This window comes from Myotis lucifugus, unplaced genomic scaffold (genome assembly GCF_000147115.1).
Source record: "Myotis lucifugus unplaced genomic scaffold, Myoluc2.0 scaffold_2537, whole genome shotgun sequence".
NCBI classification, from domain to species: domain Eukaryota; kingdom Metazoa; phylum Chordata; class Mammalia; order Chiroptera; family Vespertilionidae; genus Myotis; species Myotis lucifugus.
Window position 1 is genome coordinate 1 of NW_005873585.1, and position 22,353 is coordinate 22,353.

The following is a 22,353-nucleotide window of genomic DNA, read 5'->3' on the forward strand; positions in this document are numbered from 1 at the left end:
GGGTCCTGACAGGGTCACAGCTTTGACGTCAGGTCAGCGTTTCATCATTTGTTGCTCATGGAATGTGGGCCATGTTCACGTTCCACAGGTAACATTCCTCAGGGATGAAGGTTCCCATGGAGACACTGGAGGAGGTTGAATCAGATTCATTCAGGCCAAGCTCAGATCCGAGTGGAGGAGTGACTGAGAGAGGATCCTGGTCTGAGGACTCAAATCTGAATTTTGCATTAAAACCAACCTGCAGCAATGAAGTGTAGTCTGTATAACAGCCGGGAACTATCAACATGTAAAGATAACAACATCCTATCTGTAGCCACATGCATGTGAGCTCCTGGAGGATAAAGCTGAGAGGAAAAAGTAAAGCTGAGTGTGGAAAACGGAGAAGCGAACACCGTTTCTGAGTTGGTGTTACATGCAGTGACTGAGACAGACCTGAAGAGCCGGGACCCGGGCAGGGGGAGGGTCGCACAGGGTCTCTCCCAACAACAATGACAACAACACCCGCCACCTTGTGAGGGCGACTCACATGGCTCCTCCTCGGTGTGAACTGGCCGAGTGCCGAGTAGGGGTTTGAGCCTTGACCTTGGTCCAGAGGGTCCTCCATGGGGAAGGCACCGCACAAGTGGCCGAAGCTAAAGACGCCGCCAGGTCGGCCCAGATGCCTGGCCGCGGGGGAGCTGGGAACGCGTCCTGCTCGCAGCAGCCCGGCCCCTTAGTTCTCAGGAGCCAGTGCCTGAGGCCCCAGCCCAGGGAGTGAGCGACTGCTTCTGTGCTGGGAGGTGACATCACAGGGATCCAAGTGCAAAGTCAGGGTGCCCTCTGGGAGGCTGGGGTGGGGAGGGGCTGGTGGGCGCTGCATCAGAGACCAGTAGGGGGCAGTGTTCTGGCCTGGCCCTCAGGCTGGGCCCCTGAGAGGGTCAGGGCAGCTGTGCCCCCCTGGATGGAGCCTGAGAACCGGGCGGGGGTCCAGGTGGTCTCTTTTTTCTGTCATAAGTCAGTGCCCTGGGGCTCGGCCAGACTTCTGCTGGGCCCCGTGTGGCTGCTGACTGCTGGGGTTTTGCTGCGTCAAAGAATTCCAGGATGAAGTCATTCCGTGTTTATCACGAGGAGTTACATAGAGAACACGACCACCTTCCCAAGATGCTTGATAGAGACAGCCTCACCATGAAGGGACCCAGAGGACCTGTGGATAGTAGGAGGACCTGAAGGGACAGGGACTGAGGTTTTGCAGTAACAGGGCAGCCAGGGCGCTGGGGGAGCTGGGCATTGCAGGGCACCAGTTGGACATGGAGGAAGAGCCAGCACACGGGGGGCCCTGAGGGCAGCTGGGGAGTTGGAGGTGGAGGGGAGGAGCAGGGGGACGCACTGAGGGTTCTGGGCCGGGGGGACCGGCCTGAGCAGAAGGGACCAGGCTCTAGTGTCTGAGGAGAGAGCGCCCAGGGACGCGGTTTCCTGGTCACTGGCATCGACCAGCATCCGCGTGAGCCTCAGTGTGGGGACCACGGGAGCATCTGCAGTTGAGGCCGAGGCAGATTCGGGCTCGGGGAGGAGGGGTGGCTTCTGCGCTCACTGCCCAGGTTTCCCCACATCCGCACACACAGCACAGGCCACATTCAGCTTCTTCCCCGAATGAGAAAACAAGTCAGGAAATGCACACGGGGATTTCAACATATAACACACGTTAGCCCACCAAAGAGAAAATCGGTTCAAGACACACGAGACACAGACCAGCAGAGCATACAGATGGAAGAATATAAAGTCAATTCCTTAAATTCAACAACTCCCACGAGCTGCGAGCTCCCCTGGTAAATGTGAAGCCGATGAAACTGCGTTTTTTCATAATGAATCACTAACTCCTATCAGATGACAATGATTTGATGCCTTACAGGCTTTGAAATGTTTGCTGAATGGTCCTCCTCTGAATGTGACCCTGAGGGTATTTCTGGAAAGTTCCTCTCTCCTTCATTGACCTGAACAGCCCCCAGGAGCTCATCACACCTGAGCAGCTCCCTCACCTGTGAGGTTGGACAAGAGGCTGACTGTGCATTTATTTGTGCAGCATCTTTACTGGAAGAGAAACCATGTTCATTTGTCATTTGTGAATGTTTAAGCTCATCACACAGATGCAGATTTGAGAGTGAAATGCTACGGTGATCAATACAGAGACTCACATCCCAGTATCTGGGCTCAGACCGTGGGTGTGGGAACAGGGACAGAGACCTGGGAGCCCACAGCCAGCTGGGCTGTCAGGGCTTTGGGGCAGGGGAGGGTGTGTCCTCCCACCAGCAGGGGGCGCTGTGGGACTGCCAGGTGATCAGCACAGTTATTCAGTGAGACCTTCACACACAGGCACCTGCACTGTGGGCTCCCTGCTGTCCTTGGTGGCCTGGCAGCGCCCCCTGAGCAGGCACCTGTGTGTGGTCCCAGCAGGTGCTTCCTCCCAGGGCCCCCAAAGGGTGAGCCCACCTTCTTGCTCCTCAGTCTGGGGTGTGAGTGGAGCTCCAGCCCCAGGGCCCAGGGAGGGGCTGGGCAGTCCCTGGAGGGACCCCCATTTGCATGGCAGCCCCTCCCCTGGCAGAGGGTGGGGGAGAAAAGGAGGCCTGGGCAGCCCAGCCCCACTGTGGGCTCAGGGCTGTGAGCACCATGGCCTGGACTCCTCTGCTCCTCGTGCTCCTCTCTCACTGCACAGGTAGGGACAGGCCTGGGACCAGGCTTCTTCCCTTCCTGCTCAGTCTCCTGGGAAATGTCCCCTGGTCCCTGCCCATCACTGACAAGTGTCTGTGTCCGCAGGGTCCCTCTCCCAGCCTGTGCTGACTCAGCCGCCCTCCCTCTCTGCATCTCCGGGAGCCACAGCCAGACTCACCTGCACCCTGAGCAGTGGCTTCAGTGTTGGCAGTTACTGGATACGCTGGTACCAGCAGAAGCCAGGGAGTTCTCCCCGGTATCTCCTGAAATTCTACTCAGACTCAGATAAGGGCCAGGGCTCTGGGGTCCCCAGTCGTTTCTCTGGATCCAAAGACGCCTCGGCCAATGCGGGGCTCCTGACCATCTCGGGGCTGCAGCCTGAGGACGAGGCTGTCTATTACTGTGACACATGGGACAGCAGCTCTAAGACTCTCACAGTGGCCCAGACCCACAGGGAAGTGAGACAAAAACCTCCTCTCCGCTCTCCTGGCCTGACCTTGGCCCCTGCTGGCGGCTCCGCCCAGGTCTGGCTCAGCCGTGACTGTGCTGATAGGTGTCCATCCGGCACCGTGTGGTGCTTGGACCCGAGGTCCTGACAGGGTCACAGCTTTGGCATCAGGTCAGCGTTTCCATTGATTTGTTGCTCATGGAATGTGCGCCATGTTCACGTTCCCACAGGTAACATTCCTCAGGGATGAAGGTTCCCATGGAGACACTGGAGGAGGTTGAATCAGATTCATTCAGGCCAAGCTCAGCTCAGAGTCAAGCAATGACTGAGAGAGGATCCTGGTCTGAGGGCTCAAATCTGAATTTTGCATTAAAAACCAACCTACTGAAATGAAGGTTGGTTTTTTATGAACTTTTATGAACGTGTGAGGCAGTATATATAATACCAGGGAACTATCAAAATTTGAAAATAACAACATCCTATCTCTAGGCACATGCATATGAGCTCCTTGAGGATACGTCTGGCTGTGATGCGAGGCCGCTAGAACTTAGCTCCGGGGCCAAAGGACCAGGTGTCAGGGTGTCTCCATCAGGTCCTGGGTCTCCCTTGTCCTCACGATTAAACAGGACCCAGGACAGGGTCCCAGATGGTCATGCTCATGCGGGCACTCCACCAGCCCTGCCCCATGCCCTGCAGCGTGGACCCTGCCTGTGCACACGGGTCCCTGCAGCTCCCCTGCTCCTCCAGCTCCTCCAGGGACCGGGACCAGGACAGACAGCCCAGGCCTAGTAACCCCAGCCCAGGCAGCAGCACTGGGGAGAAAGGCGTCATTTTCATCCATCAGCACCGGTGACATCTCAGCAACACTCTGCACCCATGACACAACCACATCCTCAGGACATGGGGATCCTCAGCCCGGCTGGCAGGGCCCAGTGGTTGAGTGTTGACCTGTGAACCAGGATGTCAGGGTTGTATCCCGGGTCAGGGCACATGCCCAGGTTACATGCATGAACCCAGTGGGGGGTGTGCTGGAGGCAGCCAGTCGATGATCCTCTGTCATCATTGATGTTTCTTTCCCTCTCTCTGCCTATTACTTCTCTGAAATCAATAAAAATATATATAAAAACAGACAGGAATGTTGGTTCTCATTTTGGTCGCCATGTCAGCTACCCCAGAGGCCCCTGTCACAGGTTGAGGATGAGGCTGAGCATCACTGACCAGCCCACCCCAGGGCCCCGCCCTCCTCCCAGCACAGCCCCGGGGGTGTGAGTCCCCTTCCTGGGCTCCCAGTCTCTCCCGGGAGGTGCTGACTCCAGGTTGGATTATCATCATCATCATCGTTACATTTCAGAGGATCCTGTTCAGTGAGCACAAGAGAAATGAGTTGGCAGCTCCTCTCCTTGCCGTCTCCCACCCACACCCCCGGGGCAGCAGGAGGTCACAGGTTCTGGCAGCTTCCCTGGGGGCAGGACAGACAGAGCAGAGCACAGCTGAGCCTCTGGAGGAGGAAGGTCACTGTCCTCACCCCAAGGTCAGGAGCGCCCTCTGCAGACTTGGGTGGGGAGGGCCTGAGGGACTCTATGGTGCCTGCAGGCCCTGCTCTGAGGGAGGGTCCATCCTGGAACCAGAAGGAAGATCTTCTGGGGCTTCCCCAGCGTGTCTCCAGGGGCCTGGAAAGGAAGGCTGGTGTCTAAGGTGTAACCCACATCCCATGGCTGTGTTCTTAAAGGGCCAGGCCTATTATCACACAAATGCCCCCAAACAGGTATTGATGTGGCTTGTGCCGTCCATTGATCTGCCAATGTTGCCTCCCCCCGACACACGCATTCAGTGTCTTCAGTTCTTTCTGTGGCCATTGCATGGGGACGACGAAGAGATTGCTCCCCCTGAACCCACACCCAGCTCATCACAAAGGGCCCAACGCAGAAGGCACTGCATCATCAGCCAACACCCCCCATTCCTTAGACCCGTGGTCGGCAAAATGGGGCTTGAGAGCCTCATGCGGCTCTTTGGCCCCTTGAGTGTGGCTCTTCCACAAAATACCGACTTCTGCACATGGGCCACGAAGTTTCAATCGCACTGTACGTGTGCACCCGCACGTGGTATTTTGTGGAAGAGCCACATTCAAGGGGCCGCAGTTTGCCGGTCACTGCCTTAGATGGATGAGCGCGTCCACAGAGACAGACTGAATGAGTGACGTGCGTGTCAGGAGCCCCTCCCGTCTGTGAAGAGGGAGGAGCCCAGGGCTGTGTCCCAGGCTCATGTCCCTTCTCAGTCCCCCAGCGCCCTCAGGACTCTCAGCACCATAACGTCTCCCCTGAAGGCTGGGGCTCAGCTGACTGTTTATGAACGTGTGAGGCCGCATTTCTTTTTTTTTTTTAAAACAGAATATGATTATATTTAATGCACAAGTTTGATACAACCAAAAAGTAAAACAGCAGAGTAAAATAGTAACAAAAAACATGGTATATCATTTGCAATGCATGAGAAATGGTTAACATCTTTAGTTATAAACAAGCTCTTAAAATCCAGTGACACTATAATAATGCAAGGAAGCTGGAAAAATGAAATGAAAAAGTACAAGTGATGATTAAGCAGTGAGCATATACGATTTTGCTGAGCAGTGATGGAGAATGGCTTCTCTGCGGGGTCAGTGAGCAGAATAAAGACAGTGACACCTAATAGTCTACAGCTTTGAACAGTGTTGTGCAGTGTGAAGTCTCAAACAGGGGGAGGCAGAATAAAGAGGAGGACCTAGAATGAGGGGAAAGCTAACTTCTGAGTCTATATATAAATTGAGTATTTTTAGCCGGAGTAATTCCAATTCATTGGAATTTTTTCAACAAGTTAGTTGAGTAAATTCAAAAGGAATAATATAAAAGCATGTTTAATGCAGAGAAGATGCGTGGCCGGTGTAAGCGCCTAAAACACTACTTGTCTACAATGCCTGAGCAGCACCACGAGGGCGCGCACTAACTCTATTAGTAGATGATAGCGTAGGGAGTACAGTCGGTTTGTACTGTGATCCGTATACATGGGGCCTGGTGGGTACCCGAAACATTGAGGGGACACTTTACTTTTGAGTATACCTGAAACTAATACAAAGTAATATTGAATGTAATCTAATTGAAAAATAAGAAGACATTAGATGACATGGGGCAGGGTAAAATTAAAGGGGAAACAAAGGTACATAAAGTAATAACTACATACTTAACAAATTTCTATGTTGCCTAAAATCTAAAAAAAAAGACTATTTTTAATGAATACATTTTAAATCTACGCTACGATAGTAAGTAAAATAGAAACATATGGGAGCCCTGGAGGAGGCCTCGCAACGGCACGTCCAGGGCTTCGGGATTAAGGTCTCCAGCTTTCCATCTCCTGGTGCCAGTCCCACAGCAACAAGGACAACAGTCAACATGCTGCTTACAGTTCTCGCCATCACCCGCTGGGTCACCTTGGACACGAGCGCTCATCCTGTCAGCTGGCAGGGAGTGTCCATGGCCACGCCGAAGAGGCACCTCTGGGTCGCTCTGAAGCCTGGCTGGCGGGTGTTTCAGATGGTGGCAGAAGCAAGTCTGTTCCGGCATCCCACCCATGTCGCCAGGACGCTCCTGGGGAGGACGCATTTCTAACCGCCTCCCAGACCAGCACCTCTCAGTCACGTCCGTGCTGGCACCTCCCAGGCTGGCCCAGGAGTGAGAAGCTGCAGTGAGCGCCAGCGTCTGTGCCAGTCAGACCAGGAAGTGGGAACAGGGACAGTGGCCTGGGAGCTGCAGACACCAGCTGGGCTTAGGGCTTAGGACCAGGGCGATGTAGTGTGTCCTGAGGCCAGCAGGGGGCGCGGTGGGATCGCCTTGTGGCCCCCACACAGCTGCTCACTAAGGACTTTCCACTCACAGGAGCCAGGACCTGGGGGCTGGGCCCTGTGCGCCCTGATGGGGACCAGCTGTGTCTTTGCTGGCAGCGCCCCCTGAGCAATAGCCTTTGTGTGGTCTCAGCAGGTGCTTCCTCCAGGGCCCCCAAGGGGTGAGCCCACCTCCAAGCTCCTCAGTCTGGGTATGAGCTGAGCTCCAGCCCCAAGGCCCAGGGAGGGGATGGGCAGTCCCTGGAGGGACCCCCATTTGCATGGCAGCCCCTCCCCTGGCAGAGGGTGGGGGAGAAAAGGAGGTCTGGGCAGCCCAGCCCCACTGTGGCTCAGGGCCGTGAGCACCATGGCCTGGACTCCTCTGCTCCTCGCGCTCCTCTCTCACTGCACAGGTAGGGACAGGCCTGGGACCAGGCTTCTTCCCTTCCTGCTCAGTCTCCTGGGAAACGTCCCCTGGTCCCTGCCCATCACTGACAAGTGTCTGTGTCCGCAGGGTCCCTCTCCCAGCAGCCTGTGCTGACTCAGCCGCCCTCCCTCTCTGCATCTCCGGGAGCCACAGCCAGATTCACCTGCACCCTGAGCAGCGGCCTCAATGTTGGTGGATACAGGATAAACTGGCACCAGCAGAAGCCTGGGAGCCCTCTCCGGTACCTCCTGAACTACCACACTGACTCAGATAAGGGCCAAGGCTCCGGGGTCCCCAGCCGCTTCTCTGGATCCAAAGACGCCTCGGCCAATGCGGGGCTCCTGCTCATCTCGGGGCTGCAGCCTGAGGACGAGGCTGACTATTACTGTCTGATCTGGTACAATAATGGTCCCACAGTGACACACACAGATGGGGAAGTGGGACAAAAACCTTGGCCTCCACCAGAGTCTTGGGTCCCAACATGTGACCTTGTTAACATAAATTCCATGTGCAAACTACACGGGGAAGGACCTTCTGGTTTATAAAGAGTCACTTTCCATGTTTGATCCCATGTCTCTGAGTTTCAGAAAAACAGAACCAACACGAAAACTCAGTGGTCATTATGTCTCTGAAAGGTGGCCTGTCATCCATGGGTAAGAAGCCCAAGTCCCGTGCGATGGCTGTTTCGCACTTGAAATAAGGAAAACAGCTTTGGAAACTGTTCCCAGAGCCCAGGATCCTCCCAGCAGGCGGCCCGTGCCCGGAGCATGGACTGAGAGCGCCCAGAGGTCAGAGCAGCGACCACTCACTCCCCGGGCTCCTCGCCCAAAGCTCCTGCCCAGCCCTGTGCTCAGGGACCAGGATCTCAGCTTTGAGGGAGCCGTCCCTGCCCATAACTGACAAGTGTCTGTGTCTGCAGGGTCCCTCTCCCAGCCTGTGCTGACTCAGCCGCCCTCCCTCTCTGCATCTCCGGGAGCCACAGCCAGACTCACCTGCACCCTGAGCAGCGGTCTCAATGTTGGTGGATACAGGATAACCTGGCACCAGCAGAAGCCAGGGAGCCCTCCTCGGTACTTCCTGAATTTCCACACAGACTCAGATAAGGGCCAGGGCTCCGGGATCCCCAGCTGCTTCTCCGGATCCAAAGATGCCTAGACCAATGCAGGGCTCCTGCTCATCTCAGGGCTGCAGCCTGAGGATGAGGCCGACTATTACTGTGACACAGGAGGAAGCCCAGGCACAGGGCTGGCCGTCACCTCTGCTGGGACCCTGACCTTCAGTGCCATTGGGGAGAGGGGCTGTCGGAGGGAAATGGGTGGCCTGGGCCCAGGGACCCTCTTTGGGTCTCGACAGGGTGAGCGAGCTGGACGGTGGCTGGATGCTGAGCTGCTCCAGGAAGGATGCGGGCGCCTGGGTCTATGGGGGAGACGCTCTCACAGCTGAGGCCACTCGGGGCCATGGGGGCTCCCGTGAGTGGGGTTCCCTGAGCCACAGGCTCTGACTGTGTCCTCTCCTCTCACCCACTGGGGCTTTCCTACCCCCCAGGGTGTGGGTGGCTGTGGGCCATGGGGAGCAGGACCTTCCCAACAGGTGCCTGTCACTCCCGCTGGGAAGCTGTTGATGAGCCCAGATCCCAGGTCACCTTCTCCTGAACCTGGGTCAGCAGACACACTGACCGTTCCCATAGCAACGGTCCCCACAGCACCCAGGCAGAGCACCTACCGGACCTTGTGACCTAGGACAGAGGAGATTGACAGTCCACAGCTCAGCTCTCTTCACTTGCTCTTCATTTGTGCACGTGGCTTCTTTTTGTAATACATATTTTTCATGTATTTTTAAAAAATATATATTTTTTATTTAGAGAGGAAGGGAGAGGGAGAGAGAAATAGAAACATCAATGATGAGTCAATGATCGCCTTCCTCCTGCATGCCCCATACTGGGAATGGGGCCCGCAACTGGGACTTGTGCCCTGACCAGAACTTGAACTGTGACCCCTGGTTTCTGGGTTCATGCTCAACCACTGAGCCCTACCAGCCAGGCTCACAGGGCCTCTGTGACCACCCCTGGTCTCTGGCCTGAGAAGGAGGCTGCCAATCGCGGTAACGTGACTTATTAAACCCGCTCCCAGGAGGAGCTCCAGCTCTGGGGCGGGAGAGTAGGCACCTGCCCTCCTCTCCTGCAGGACCAGCTCACCCTGGACCCGATTGCAAAAATATGACTGACAGCCCTGGCTGGTTTCGCTCAGTGGATAGAGCCTCGGCCTCCTGACTGAAGGGTTCCGGGTTTGATTCTGGTCAAGGCACAGGCCCGGGTGAAGGCTCCATCCTCTGTAAGGGGCATGCAGGAGGCGCCGATCAATGATTCGCTGTAATCACTGATGTTTCTATCTTCATCTCACTCTCTCAAATCAACAAAAATGTATTTTTATTAAAAAAAAAGGGAGAATGGCCGAAACCGGTTTGGCTCAGTGGATAGAGTGTCGGCCTGCGGACTGAAGGGTCCCGGGTTCGATTCTGGTCAAGGGCATGTACCTTGGTTGCGGGCACATCCCCAGTGGAGGGTGTGCAGGAGGCAGCTGATCGATGTTTCTCTCTCATCGATGTTTCTAACTCTCTATCTCTCTCCCTTCCTCTCTGTAAAATAAAAGGCAATAAAATATATTTTTTTTTTAAAAAAAGGGAGAATGAAAGGCACCCAGAGGCTCCTCATAGCATCTTCACAATGTCCAGATTCTGTGTAAATTACCCCTCATTATGTCAAAAACCAGGAAGTTAAACACGTGAAGGATGAATTTTAATCTACTGACACCAACACTGAGGTGACCCAGAGGAGGGGGTTCTGGGCGGATGTATGAGGACAGCGATCCCATAGTCCATGGAGGAGCAGCTTTGAGCTTCATAGTCCAAAGGGAAGAAGAGACACCCAGGATTCAATAGACTCTGTGGACACAGCCCAAGGGTAATTATAGAACCAAAAACAAAACAGGGGAAATCAGGGGGGAAGCTCCCTGCAGGGAGTCAGAAGGAGGAAATACCTGGTTGGTTTGTTTGTTTGAAGTGGCATCATTCCTTCTGTAGTTCCCGCCACCATGACTATTCACCAGGGCGTCACCAGGGGGCGCTGTGGCTCTTCTCAGAGCTGCAAGGCTTGAAGCTATCTCACATGGTTCTCATTGAGTGGGCCCTGCGCCCATGCCCATGGCCTGGGTGTGAGGTGACAGCAGGTGCTTCCCCTCAAGGGACAGACTCAGAGCCCACAGCCTCCCCAGCCTCCTCCTCACAGTGAAGCTTCAAACTGGGCCCAGGACCCAGGACGGGAGGGTCCTGTGGGCTCACATTTGCATAATGACCAGCAAACACCCCCTGTGCCCAGGAGGCCGGGAGAAGATAAAGGGACACCCGAGACCAGCACCTGCAAGAGACCGAGGCACCTTGGAAAGTCTTCACCATCTCCACCATGAGCTGGACTCCCCTCCTCCTCCTCCTCATCCTCGCTCTCTGCCCAGGTTCAGGGCCATTTCAGAGACCAGCCCGTGGAGGGGCCCCTCTGCCTTTATTCTTCATTCCTGATCATGTCTGTGTCTATTTCAGGGTCCAGGTCTCAGGCTGTGGTCACTCAGGAGCCCTCAGAGAGCGTGGTCCCAGGCGTGACGGTCACTCTCACCTGCAGCACTAACACTGGAGAGGTCACCAGCGGTCACTATCCGTACTGGATCCAGCAGAAGCCCGGCCAGGTCCCCAGGACACTCATTTATGACACAAGCAATAAACTCTCCTGGACGCCCGCCCGGTTCTCAGGCTCCATCCAAGGGGGCAAAGCTGCCCTGACCCTCTCAGGGGCGCAGCCTGAGGACGAGGCCGAGTACTACTGTGCCCTGGGGTACAGCGGCCGTCCCCACAGTGACAGGTGCGGGCGGGGAAGTGGGGCACAAACACAGGGCTCAGGGAACCCTCTGCTTCTGGGGCCCCGTCTGCTGTTCACGGGGCTGCGTCCCGCTGGGGTGGCTCTGAGGGCTGTTCTCCGAGTCCCCGGACCAGGCAATCGCATTAATTATTCTCAGCTGTGAGAGTCAGTATAAGCAACAGTCTCACAGGAAATGGACAGGGGCAGCAAAAGGAAAAGTCACACTCACACTCACACACTCACACTCACACACTCACACTCACACTCACACACACACTCACACTCACATGCACAGTCAAGTGTGAGTTTCACTCGGCCGGCATTTAATAATCAAGATAAAACTTAACAATATAGTAGAACAACAATACAAATGGAGCCACTTTGAAATGCAGTTGGGGCCTCCATCCCAGAAGAATTTCCTTCCCGTCTCCCCTTCACACCGTGTGAGGTTGGGGGGCAGGACCCTGTAGGGGGGGTCACAGCACCGTGTCTTCCAAAACCCGGTCCCTCTGCCCCAGAGCAGGTTCCCACAGACTCTCTGAGGCCTGGGCGCGTGACCCGCGGGCTCAGCTGTGAGGACAGAGTCAGGGACCGAGGCCCAAGCTGAGATCATGTCAGGGTTGGACGGAGCCTCCAGACGCTGGAAAGAGACAAGAGAGCACCTACCGGGGGCCCCCCTGGGAGGGCGGCCCTGCCAGCACCTTGACCTCAGACTTGAACCCCACCCCTGAGAGGGACCCTCTCCCTGGCTCTGGGGGGCTCAGTCTGTGGGCCTTTGTGGCAGCGTCTCCAGGACACAGCCCGTCAGGACAGTCCATCCTGCTCAGCCTGGGGGGGAGCTGAGCTGCAGCACCAGGGCTCAGGGGGCTGGGCAGTCCCTGGAGGGACCACATCTGCAGGGACGGCCCCTCCTCTGGCCGAGGGTGGGAGGAAAGGAGGCCTGGCAGCCCCAGCGCCTGGCCGGGCTTGGGGACCCTCCTTGAGCTCGGCCACCGGCTCAGAGCAGGGATTTGCTCTTTCTCCTGAGAGGACATCCCCAGGGACCTCTGAGCTCCCAGGAGCGGGAACTGGGCTCCATGCCCTGCTGACCCCATGGCTGGGAGGTGTTGGTCCAGATCAGAGCGAACACAGACAGGAAGTTCCCCTCATGCACCCTGAGCCTCCCTCTGCCCCACCCTCCTCACTAGTGCATTTGGGTCTGGAAACTGAGCAGAGAAACCTGCAAGGTAGTTCCTGCCTCACCATGACCAGCTCTGACCCCTGACCTCCCCATTGTCCTGACACATTCAGGTCCAATAAAAGCCGCAGCCACTCCCATCAGGCGGCAGTGACCTGAGGTCCAGTTCCCCCAGGAAAGTGAGAAACAGCACCAACCCCACAGCCTGGCCTCCCTTTCCCAGAGGGAGGACCTGGGAGGCAGGCTCATGGCTGCCATGGAGACGCTGCCCCCCTCTCCTTGGAGCCTCTGCCTCCCCCACCTCCCTCAGGGGGGGACAGGCCCCTAGGCCTCGCACACGACCTCTGACCCCACACCCCACGGTGCATCTCCTTCTGCTTCCATCCCCACAAAGTGCTCCCCCAGGTCCCCTTGAATCATTGCTTAGTGTCCCCCCCTCACAGGCTCTGGTCCTGGTGGTGCTGTCACTGTCCCTTCCCCTTCTGTGTCCAGGGAGTTGGGGTCACAGTGAGTCTCAGTCAGACAATCAGACACCAGACTCTCCTATGGACAGAAAACAGACTAGTGGGAAATATTATGTTCAATTTCCCTATCAATGAGGATGCCAGTTACTAGGTAAAGCTTGACCGAAAAGCATGTGCAGAAACGCAATATGTATAATCTACTGAACAGAAGGGAAGGGCATTGAGAGAACAATATTTGTGTGCTGGAAAGAGAGTGGTTAATTTCTAACAGGGGAGGAATCCCATAAAAAAAATAAACTGTGACCTGCAAATTAGGGACCTCGCCTCCTAGGGCTGGTCGCTGCTCTGGACCTGATCCTGGGAGGAAAGTTCCCTAAGTGACAGTAGCTCAGTTCTGACCATGAACAGCCAGGCAGACGGTCCCAGACTCCCAGGAGGAGGCGGAGGGGAACATAGAGAGTGTCCTGAGGGGATGAGGAGGCCACCTCAGGGGGCACCTGGGTGCCCTGAGCCAGGGGGTCAGTGCACAGAGCTGGGGGAGGCAGGACCTGTCCCTCATGGGCTCAGTCAGCAGGGGACACAGTGGTGCATCCAGGCCTGGGCACCAGGGGGCGCACAGGGGCCGCTGCTGAAGGGCTGGGCTCATTGGAGCTGCAACCTGTTCCCTGGCCCTGCCTGGTGCCCTGTGCTCAGGGCTCACAGCTGTGACCTTGCCACCCCCTGGGCCCCACACAGCCCCACCCCTGCCCTCACCCTGCCATCCTCAGGCACAGGGACCAGACCCAGGGCCCAGGGAGGGATCAAACCAGGGGTCCTCATTTTGCATGAGTGGGGCCCTCCCTCCCACAGACTATGAAGAGGGGGAAGGGGAGAGGTGTGGGGAGCTCTGCTTCAGCTGTGGGGGCCTCAGGGAGCAGGACTCAGGGATGACCTCCACCATGGCCTGGGCCCCTCTCCTCCTCACCCTCCTGGCTCACTGCACAGGTGACTGGATAAAGGGACGGGGAAGGGGCCTTGGGGAGACACATGGGCCCTGCTTCCTCCTCTTGTCCCTAGACCCAGACTCACCATGTCTGTGTCTCCCCCTCTTGCAGGATCCTGGGCCCAGTCTGTGCTGACTCAGCCATCCTCAGTGTCGGGGGCCCCGGGCGAGAGGGTCACCATCTCCTGCACTGGAAGCAGCTCCAACATTGGGGGTGGTAACTATGTGCACTGGTACCAGCAGCTCCCAGGAAAGGCCCCCAAACTCCTCATCGATGGTGATAACATCCGACCCTCAGGGGTCCCTGACCGGTTCTCTGGCTCCACGTCTGGCAGCTCAGGCACCCTGACCATCACAGGGCTGCAGGCTGAGGACGAGGCCGACTATTACTGCCAGTCCTTCGATGATGATCTTGGTACTCCCACGGTGCTGCAGGCCTGTGGGGAAGTGAGACAAAAACCCGCTGTCCCGCTACAGTGGGGCCCGGGACAGCCCCATCCTCTGATGAGAAGGCTGCGCCTTTGCTGGGTGACCCGAAACCAGGCGCAGAGAACCCCTCCCCCTCGCCCCTCCCGGGGACTGTGTTAGCAAAACCTGTCCTCACCCTTTGAACATGCCCATCAAGCCCGCCTGTGGAAGCAGCACACGATGTGCGTGTCTCAGCCTGAGCAGACCTTCCTGTGCGTCAGGGGGCGGCCAGGACGGGGCAGGGCAGACCCAGGGCCCTGAGTCCAGCTGTGTCTGCGTCAGATTCCCTCAGGGATGACCCCTGTGTGTGCTGTGACCTGGGGCTCCCCAAACAGCCTGGGACCCCCATCCAGCAAGAGAGCAGGTGCCTGTGTGGTCTCTGATCTGCTCTCTGGGGCAAGTCTGGCAACTCGGGCTCCGTGAGCCACGCTGGGGGGGCACTGAGGCCAAGGCTGCCTGTCCCGGCCCCTCCTGTGCCCGCAGCCCCCGTGCCCACCCAGAGCCCGTCCTGTGGGACTGAGGCCACAGGGAGCCCTTCTCACCTGCCAGGAGGGGCGCCCCCAGCACCTGCCTCTCAGGCTCAGCCTGTGGCCTCTGCTTCTATGCAGCCCCTTCCCCCCCCCCCCAGGGGCCAGGTCCCAGGGCAGCCCCTGGAGCATGAATGGGCCTCCTTTCCTCTCCCCTCAGAGGCCGTCACAGCAGCCTCTTCCTGGACACAAGGCCTGACACCGAACAGGAGGCCCATCCCCATCAGCGGGGACACTGAGCCCCTTGGCCCTGCAGCCCCGGGTCTGAGCTGGGGACCATCTGTGGTCACTTCAGACCTGAACCCCGACGAGGGCCCCTGCGTCTCTCTCAGGGTCAGTGACTGTGTCCAGGACCTTCCCAGCCGGGCCCTCCTCCCTGATGCTCAGTGGGAGCGGCTGAGGCCTTTGTGCACAGAGAGGCCCCTCTGTCCCTGCTGCCCCGGCCCCGGGTCTCAGGCTGCACCGCCCACCGGGGTCCTTGGGCACAACCGCTGTCCCCCCCTCAGTGCTGAGCTCTGACGCTCACTCCTCCTGTGAGTCACTGGCTGCTCCTCTCAGGGACCCTGAGCCCTGAGGAGTGAGGGCCACAGTGTGGCTCCTGGTCTTTGGGGCAATGCCCTCCCCCCTCAGGAGCTCACACGCTGCTGTGGGACGCGTCCTACGTGTGGGGAGAGTGTCAGTCACCACGTCTGCCAGCTCCTCACCATCCCCTGTAGCTTGTGCCGAAAACGAGGAAACAGGCACGAAAGGACAGGCAGGGAATTTAAAATATAAGCACATTTTAGGACACGAAGACAATGTTGGTCACAGAAAGCAGCACATACAAATGTTGGAATATAAAGGCTTTTCCTAAAATATAAAAACCTGATGTGCTACAAGGTCCACTGGTAAATGTGGAGCCTACCAAACCTTTTTTTTTTGTTAATGAATCACTAACTCAAATCACATGACAATGATTTGATCCCTTACATGTTTTGAAATGTTTGCAGAATGGTTCTTTTTTGAATGTGACCCTGAGGGTATTTGTGGAAAATTCCTTTCTCTGTCATTGACCTGAACAGCCCCCAGGAGCTCATCACACCTGAGCAGCTCCCTCACCTGTGATGTTGGAAAGTAAGCTCACTGTGTGCTTACTTTTGTAAAATCTTTACTGGAAGAGAAACCGTATTCATTTGTCATTTGTGAATGTTTAAGCTCATCACACAGATGCAAACCTGAGAGGGAAATGCTACGGTGATCAATACAGAGAATGAAATCGCAGTATCTGGGCTCAGACCGTGGGTGTGGGAACAGGGACAGAGACCTGGGAGCCCACAGCCAGCTGGGCTGTCAGGGCTTTGGGGCAGAGGAGGGTGTGTCCTCCCACCAGCAGGGGGCGCTGTGGGACTGCCAGGTGATCAGCACACAGCTGTTCAGAGAGACCTTCACACACAGGCACCTGCACTGTGGGCTCCCTGCTGTCCTTGGTGGCCTGGCATCGCCCCCTGAGCAGGCACCAGTGTGTGGTCTCAGCAGGTGCTTCCTCCCAGGGCCCCCAAGGGGTGAGCCCACCTCCATGCTCCTCAGTCTGGGGTGTGAGCTGAGCTCCAGCCCCAGGGCCCAGGGAGGGGCTGGGCAGTCCCTGGAGGGGCTCCCATTTGCATGGCAGCCCCTCCTCTGGCAGAGGGTGGGGAGAAAAGGAGGCCTGGGCAGCCCAGCCCCACTGTGGGCTCAGGGCTGTGAGCACCATGGCCTGGACTCCTCTGCTCCTCGTGCTCCTCTCTCACTGCACAGGTAGGGACAGGCCTGGGACCAGGCTCCTTCCCTTCCTGCTCAGTCTCCTGGGAAACGTCCCCTGGTCCCTGCCCATCACTGACAAGTGTCTGTGTCTGCAGGGTCCCTCTCCCAGCAGCCTGTGCTGACTCAGCCGCCCTCCCTCTCTGCATCTCCGGGAGCCACAGCCAGACTCACCTGCACCTTGAGCAGTGGCTCCAGTGTTGGCAGCTACTGGATATCCTGGTACCAGCAGAAGCCAGGGAGCCGTCCCCGGTACCTCCTGGCCTACTACTCAGACTCAGATAAGCTCCAGGGCTCCGGGGTCCCCAGCCGCTTTTCTGGATCCAAAGATGCCTCAGCCAATGCGGGGCTCCTGACCATCTCGGGGCTGCAGCCTGAGGATGAGGCTGACTATTACTGTAACACATATGAAGGCAACTCTGACACTTACACAGTGGTCCAGACCCACAGGGAAGTGAGACAAAAACCTCCTCTCCGCTCTCCCTGCCTGACCTTGGCCCCTGCTGGTGGTGTCTAAATCCCCCAACGCCCTTAGGACACTCAGCACCGTAACATTTCACGTGAAGACTGGGTGTGCGCTTACTTTTTATGAACGTGTGAGGCTGTATTTCTAATTGCCTCCCAGACCTTCACCTCCTTGTTAAGGGAGGAACCATGTAAGACCCGATCCTTACGACTAAAGAGGGACCATCTGACCGGTCACTCAGCCCAGATCCCTCCCGGTGACTCCATGTCCTTCCTCCTCTCCGCCCTCGGCGTGTTTTCCGGTCAACAGTCCTGGAGAGTCTCCCTGTGCCCAGCCGCGTGCAGCCCGCCTCCTCCTCTCCCCCCTACATTGTTCTTTTCCAACCACATGGCTTCTGACCTGCTGTGCTGCTCTCCCCATCCCTCCTGCTCCCCAAGCCCCGGTCCCCTCCTGGTGGGAGAAGCCTCACATGCTATTTGGCCTCTTCTGCAGCGACTCCGCATAGAGAACACAGGTCACTCACATCTCTAGATGCACCATAAAGGCCTGTTATGAGAGGAGACCAACTCCCCAGTGTCGCCGACAGCGACATAGTCGCTCTTTCATGTGACTGACAGAGGCTGTTATACTCAAAAGAGTGTTTATTTCTGGATGCCTTCGCACCCTCCTGTGTAAGCCTCTACCAGCACAGAGAATGTAATAATATTCTTTCAATCAGACCCAAGACCTTTCCTCACTGACCAATGCTGGTGACAGCTTCCCGGGCATTTAGCCTCAGGGTCCTGGATGACACTGCGCGTGGGCCCCTGACCAGCAGGTGGGGCTGTGGCTCTGCCCTGGGTTCTGCCTGGGGTTCCTCCCAGCTGGGGGCGTCCTAGTGGCCTCTGGGTTGGGAGGGTCCCTACAGCCAGACAATGAGGAAGGAAGGAAGGACCGGGATGCTTCTGTTTGTTTAACCAGAAAGGAGATTCAGGGCTCCTGAGACCCAGGCCTGACGAGGAGCCTGTGACACAGGTAAAGGGAGCCCCACACACAGACATCACGTCACCGTCTACAGTCAGGAGGCTCGCTCCGCTCCCCCTGGTCCCCGGGGAGCCCCCGAAGCCCTTACTCTGTCCCACTCCCTCACGTACATCAGGTCTCCGCAAGCTGTGAAGGCAGCACAGAGGTCAGTGGTCGCTAAACTGGCCTTGAAGACGCCACGGAGCCTGGTCCTGGAAAACTCACTCCCATCGTTTCCCGGAACAGCCCCCATGAGCCCCTCAAGCCATTGGACGTGTCCTCACCTGGGATGTTGGATCAAGAGCTCACTGTGCATTAACGTGGCAGCATCTTCGCTGGAACTGAAACCAAATTAATTTATCAGTCACGTCCGTGCTGGCACCTCCCAGGCTGGCCCAGGAGTGAGACGCTGCAGTGAGCGCCATTGTCTGTGCGACTCAGACCAGGAAGTGGGAACAGGGACAGTGACCTGGGAGCAGCAGACACCAGCTGGGCCTCAGAGCTCTGGACCAGGGCGATGTAGTGTGTCCTGAGGCCAGCAGGGGGCGCTGTGGGGTTGCTCTGTGGCCCCCACCCAGCTGCTCACTAAGGACTTTCCACTCTCAGGAGCCTGGACCTGGGGGCTGGGCCCTGTGCACCCTGATGGGGACCAGCTGTGTCTGTGCTGGCAGCGCCCTCTGAGCAACAGCCTCTGTGCTGTCTCAGCAGGTGCTTCCTCCCAGGGCCCCCCAAGGGGTGAGCCCACCTCCATGCTCCTCAGTCTGGAGTGTGAGCTGAGCTCCAGCCCCAGGGCCCAGGGAGGGGCTGGGAAGTCCCTGGAGGGACCCCCATTTGCATGGCAGCCCCTCCTCTGGCAGAGGGTGGGGAGAAAAGAAGGCCTGGGCAGCCCAGCCCCACTGTGGGCTCAGGGCTGTGAGCAACATGGCCTGGACTCCTCTGCTCCTGGTGATCCTCTCTCACTGCACAGGTAGGGACAGGCCTCGGGACCCTGCTCACCCCCCAGCATCACTCCTCTCTTGCTCATCGTCTTGATAAACTTTCCTGGGGCTCCTGTCCGCTCACCCATGAGTGTCTGTGTCTGCAGGGTCCCTCTCCCAGCCTGTGCTGACTCAGCCGCCCTCCCTCTCTGCATCTCTGGGAGCAACGGCCAGACTCACCTGCACCCTGAGCCGTGATGTCAGTGTTGGCAGCTACAACATATACTGGCAGCAGCAGAAGCCAGGGAGCCGTCCCCGGTACCTCCTGTACTACTACTCCGACTCAGATGGGGAACAGGGCTCCGGGGTCCCCAGCCGCTTCTCTGGATCCAAAGACGCCTCGGCCAATGCGGGGCTCCTGACCATCTCGGGGCTGCAGCCTGAGGACGAGGCTGACTATTACTGTATGATCTGGACCAGTAGTGCTTCCCACAGTGACACACACAGATGGGGAAGTGGGACAAAAACCTTGGCCTCCACCAGAGTCTTGGGTCCCAACATGTGACTTTGTTAACATAACTCCAATGTGCAAACTACACGGGGAAGGACCTTCTGGTTTATAAAGAGTCACTTGCCATGTTTGATCCCATGTCTCTGAGTCTCAGGAAAACAGATCCAACACCAAAACCCAATGGTCATTATGTCCCTGAAAGGTGGCCTGTCCTCTGTGGGTACGAAGCCCAGGTCCGTGCGATGGCTGTTTCTGACTTGAAATAAGGGAACAGCTTTGGAAACTGTTCCCAGAGCCCAGGAACCTCCCAGCAGGCGGCCCGTCCCCAATGCACGGGCTCCGCGCCCAGAGGTCAGAGCAGTGACCCCTCAGTCCCTGGGCTCCTCGCCCAAGGCTCTGCCCAGCCCTGTGCACACGGACCAGGCTCTCAGCTTCGAGGGGCTGGGGAGCCTCGGGCCCGGGAGGAAGCCCAGGCACAGGGCTGGCCGTCACCTCTGCTGGGACCCTGACCTTCAGTGACATTGGGGAGAGGAGCTGTCAGAGGGACATGGGTGGCCTGGGCCCAGGGACCCTCTTTGGGTCTCGACAGGGTGAGCGAGCTGGATGGTGGCTGGATGCTGAGCTGCTCCAGGAAGGATGGGGGCGCCTGGGTCTATGGGGGAGACGCTCTCACAGCTGATGCCACTCAGGCCCATGGGGCTCCCGTGAGTGGGGTTCCCTGAGCCATAGGCTCTGACTGTGTCCTCTCCTCTCACCCACTGGGGCTTTCCTACCCCCCAGGGTGTGGGTGGCTGTGGGCCATGGGGAGCAGGACCTTCCCAACAGGTGCCTGTCACTCCCTCTGGGAAGCTGTTGATGAGCCCAGATCCCAGGTCACCTTCTCCTGAACCTGGGTCAGCAGACACACTGACTGTTCCCATAGCAACGGTCCCCACGCTCCCAGGCAGAGCACCTACCGGACCTTGTGACCTAGGACAGAAGTGATTGACAGTCTGGGGTCAGCCCTCTTCCCGTTCTCCTGGCTGGTGCACTGGGCCCTGTGACCAGCCCTGGTCTGTGGCCTGAGGAGGAGGCTGCCTGTCCCTGTCATGTGACTTCATAAACCCGCTGCCACAAGGAGCTGCCAGCCCGGGGGCAGCTGAGGGGCATGTGCCCTCCTCTCCTGCAGGACCAGCTCACCTGGACCTGATTGCAAAAATGTGACTGAGAGTCCTGGCCGGTTGGGCTCAGTGGGTAGCGCCTCAGCCTCCAGACTGAAGGGTCCGGATTTGATTCTGATCAAGGCTCATGCCCGGGTTCAATGCTCCTTCCCCAGTAGGGGGCGTGCAGGAGGCAGTCGCTCAATATGCTCTCTCATCATAAATGTTTCAATCTCTCTCTCCCTCTCCCTTCCTCTCTGAAATCAGTAAAAACATATTTTTAAAAAAGGAAGAATGCAAGGGACCAATCATCTTCAAAATGTCTGGGAATCTCTATAAATTACCCCTCGTTATGTCAGGAACCAGGAAGTTAAAAGCCTGAAGGAGAAAAGAGAATCTACTGACACCAACCCTGAGGCGGCTCAGAGGAGGGGGCTCTGGGCGGATGTATGAGGACAGCGACCCCACAGTCCTTGGAGGAGCAGCACACGCTTCTTAGTCCAAAGGGAGGAAGAGACACCCAGGATTCAATAGACTCTGTGGACACAGCCCGAGGGCAATTATAGAACCAAAAGCAAAACAGGGGAAATCAGGGGGCAACCTCTCTGTAGGGAGTCAGAAGGAGGAAATACCTGGTTTGTTTGTTTGTTTGTCTGAAGTGGCATCATTCCTTGTGTAGTTCCCGCCACCATGACTATTCCCCAGGCCCTGTCCTTGCAGCCTCTGCCTTGCCCGACCCTTCCTCAGGGGAGGACAGGACCTGAGGCCCCCCAATCAATCTCCGACCCCCACACCCCACGGTGCATCTCCTTCTGCTTCCATCCCCAAAAGTGCTCCCCCAGGTCACCTTGAATCATCGCTTAGTGTCCCCCCCTCACAGGCCCTGGTCCCGGTGGTGCTGTCACTGTCCCTTCCCCTTCTGTGTCCAGGGAGCTGGGGTCACAGTGAGTCTCAGTCAGACAATCAGACACCAGACTCTCCTATGGACAGAAAACAGACGAGTGGGAAATATTATATTCAAGTTTCCTATTAATGAGGATGCCAGTTACTAGGTAAAGGTTGCTCAAAAAGCATGTGCAGAAACGCAATATGTATAATCTACTGGACAGAAGGGAAGGACACTGAGAGAATAATATTTGTGTGCTGGGAAGAGAGTGACTAATTTCTAACAAGGGAGGAATCCCATAAAAAAAATGAAACTGTGCCCTGAAAATTAGGAACCTCGCCTCCTAGGGACGGTCACTGCTCTGGGCCTGATCCTGGGAGGAAAGTGCCCTAAGTGACAGCAGCTCAGTTCTGACCATGAACAGCCAGGGAGACGGGCCCAGACTCCCCGGAGGAGGCGGAGGGGAACATAGAGAGTGACCTGAGGGGATGAGGAGGCCACCTCAGGGGGCACCTGGACGCCCTGAGCCAGGGGGTCAGTGCACAGAGCTGGGGGAGGCAGGACCTGTCTCTCATGGGCTCAGTCAGCAGGGGACACAGTGGTGCATCCAGGCCTGGGCACCAGGGGGCGCTCAGGGGCTGCTGCTGAAGGGCTGGGTCATTGGAGCTGCAACCTGTTCCCTGGCCCTGCCTGGTGCCCTGTGCTCAGGGCTCACAGCTGTGACCTT

General features: G+C 57.3%; 6 gene segments (V, D, J or C); all 6 read left to right on the plus strand.

Annotated features, from left to right (window-relative positions):
- Positions 1-2,643: 2,643 nt before the first annotated feature.
- LOC102434178 lies at positions 2,644-3,281 on the plus strand. The segment is given in 2 exon segments: positions 2,644-2,689; positions 2,791-3,281. Coding segments are annotated over 2 exon segments (537 nt in total).
- Positions 3,282-7,347: 4,066 nt separating this feature from the next.
- LOC102434492 lies at positions 7,348-9,059 on the plus strand. The segment is given in 4 exon segments: positions 7,348-7,393; positions 7,495-7,823; positions 8,563-8,761; positions 8,953-9,059. Coding segments are annotated over 4 exon segments (681 nt in total).
- A 1,802-nt stretch (positions 9,060-10,861) lies between these two features.
- Positions 10,862-12,647, plus strand: LOC102434807. The segment is given in 3 exon segments: positions 10,862-10,913; positions 10,999-11,314; positions 12,602-12,647. Coding segments are annotated over 3 exon segments (411 nt in total).
- A 1,221-nt stretch (positions 12,648-13,868) lies between these two features.
- LOC102435112 lies at positions 13,869-15,448 on the plus strand. The segment is given in 3 exon segments: positions 13,869-13,936; positions 14,047-14,381; positions 15,386-15,448. Coding segments are annotated over 3 exon segments (456 nt in total).
- A 1,208-nt stretch (positions 15,449-16,656) lies between these two features.
- Positions 16,657-17,222, plus strand: LOC102435422. The segment is given in 2 exon segments: positions 16,657-16,702; positions 16,804-17,222. Coding segments are annotated over 2 exon segments (465 nt in total).
- A 1,872-nt stretch (positions 17,223-19,094) lies between these two features.
- Positions 19,095-19,655, plus strand: LOC102435728. The segment is given in 2 exon segments: positions 19,095-19,140; positions 19,258-19,655. Coding segments are annotated over 2 exon segments (444 nt in total).
- The last annotated feature ends 2,698 nt before the right edge of the window (positions 19,656-22,353 follow it).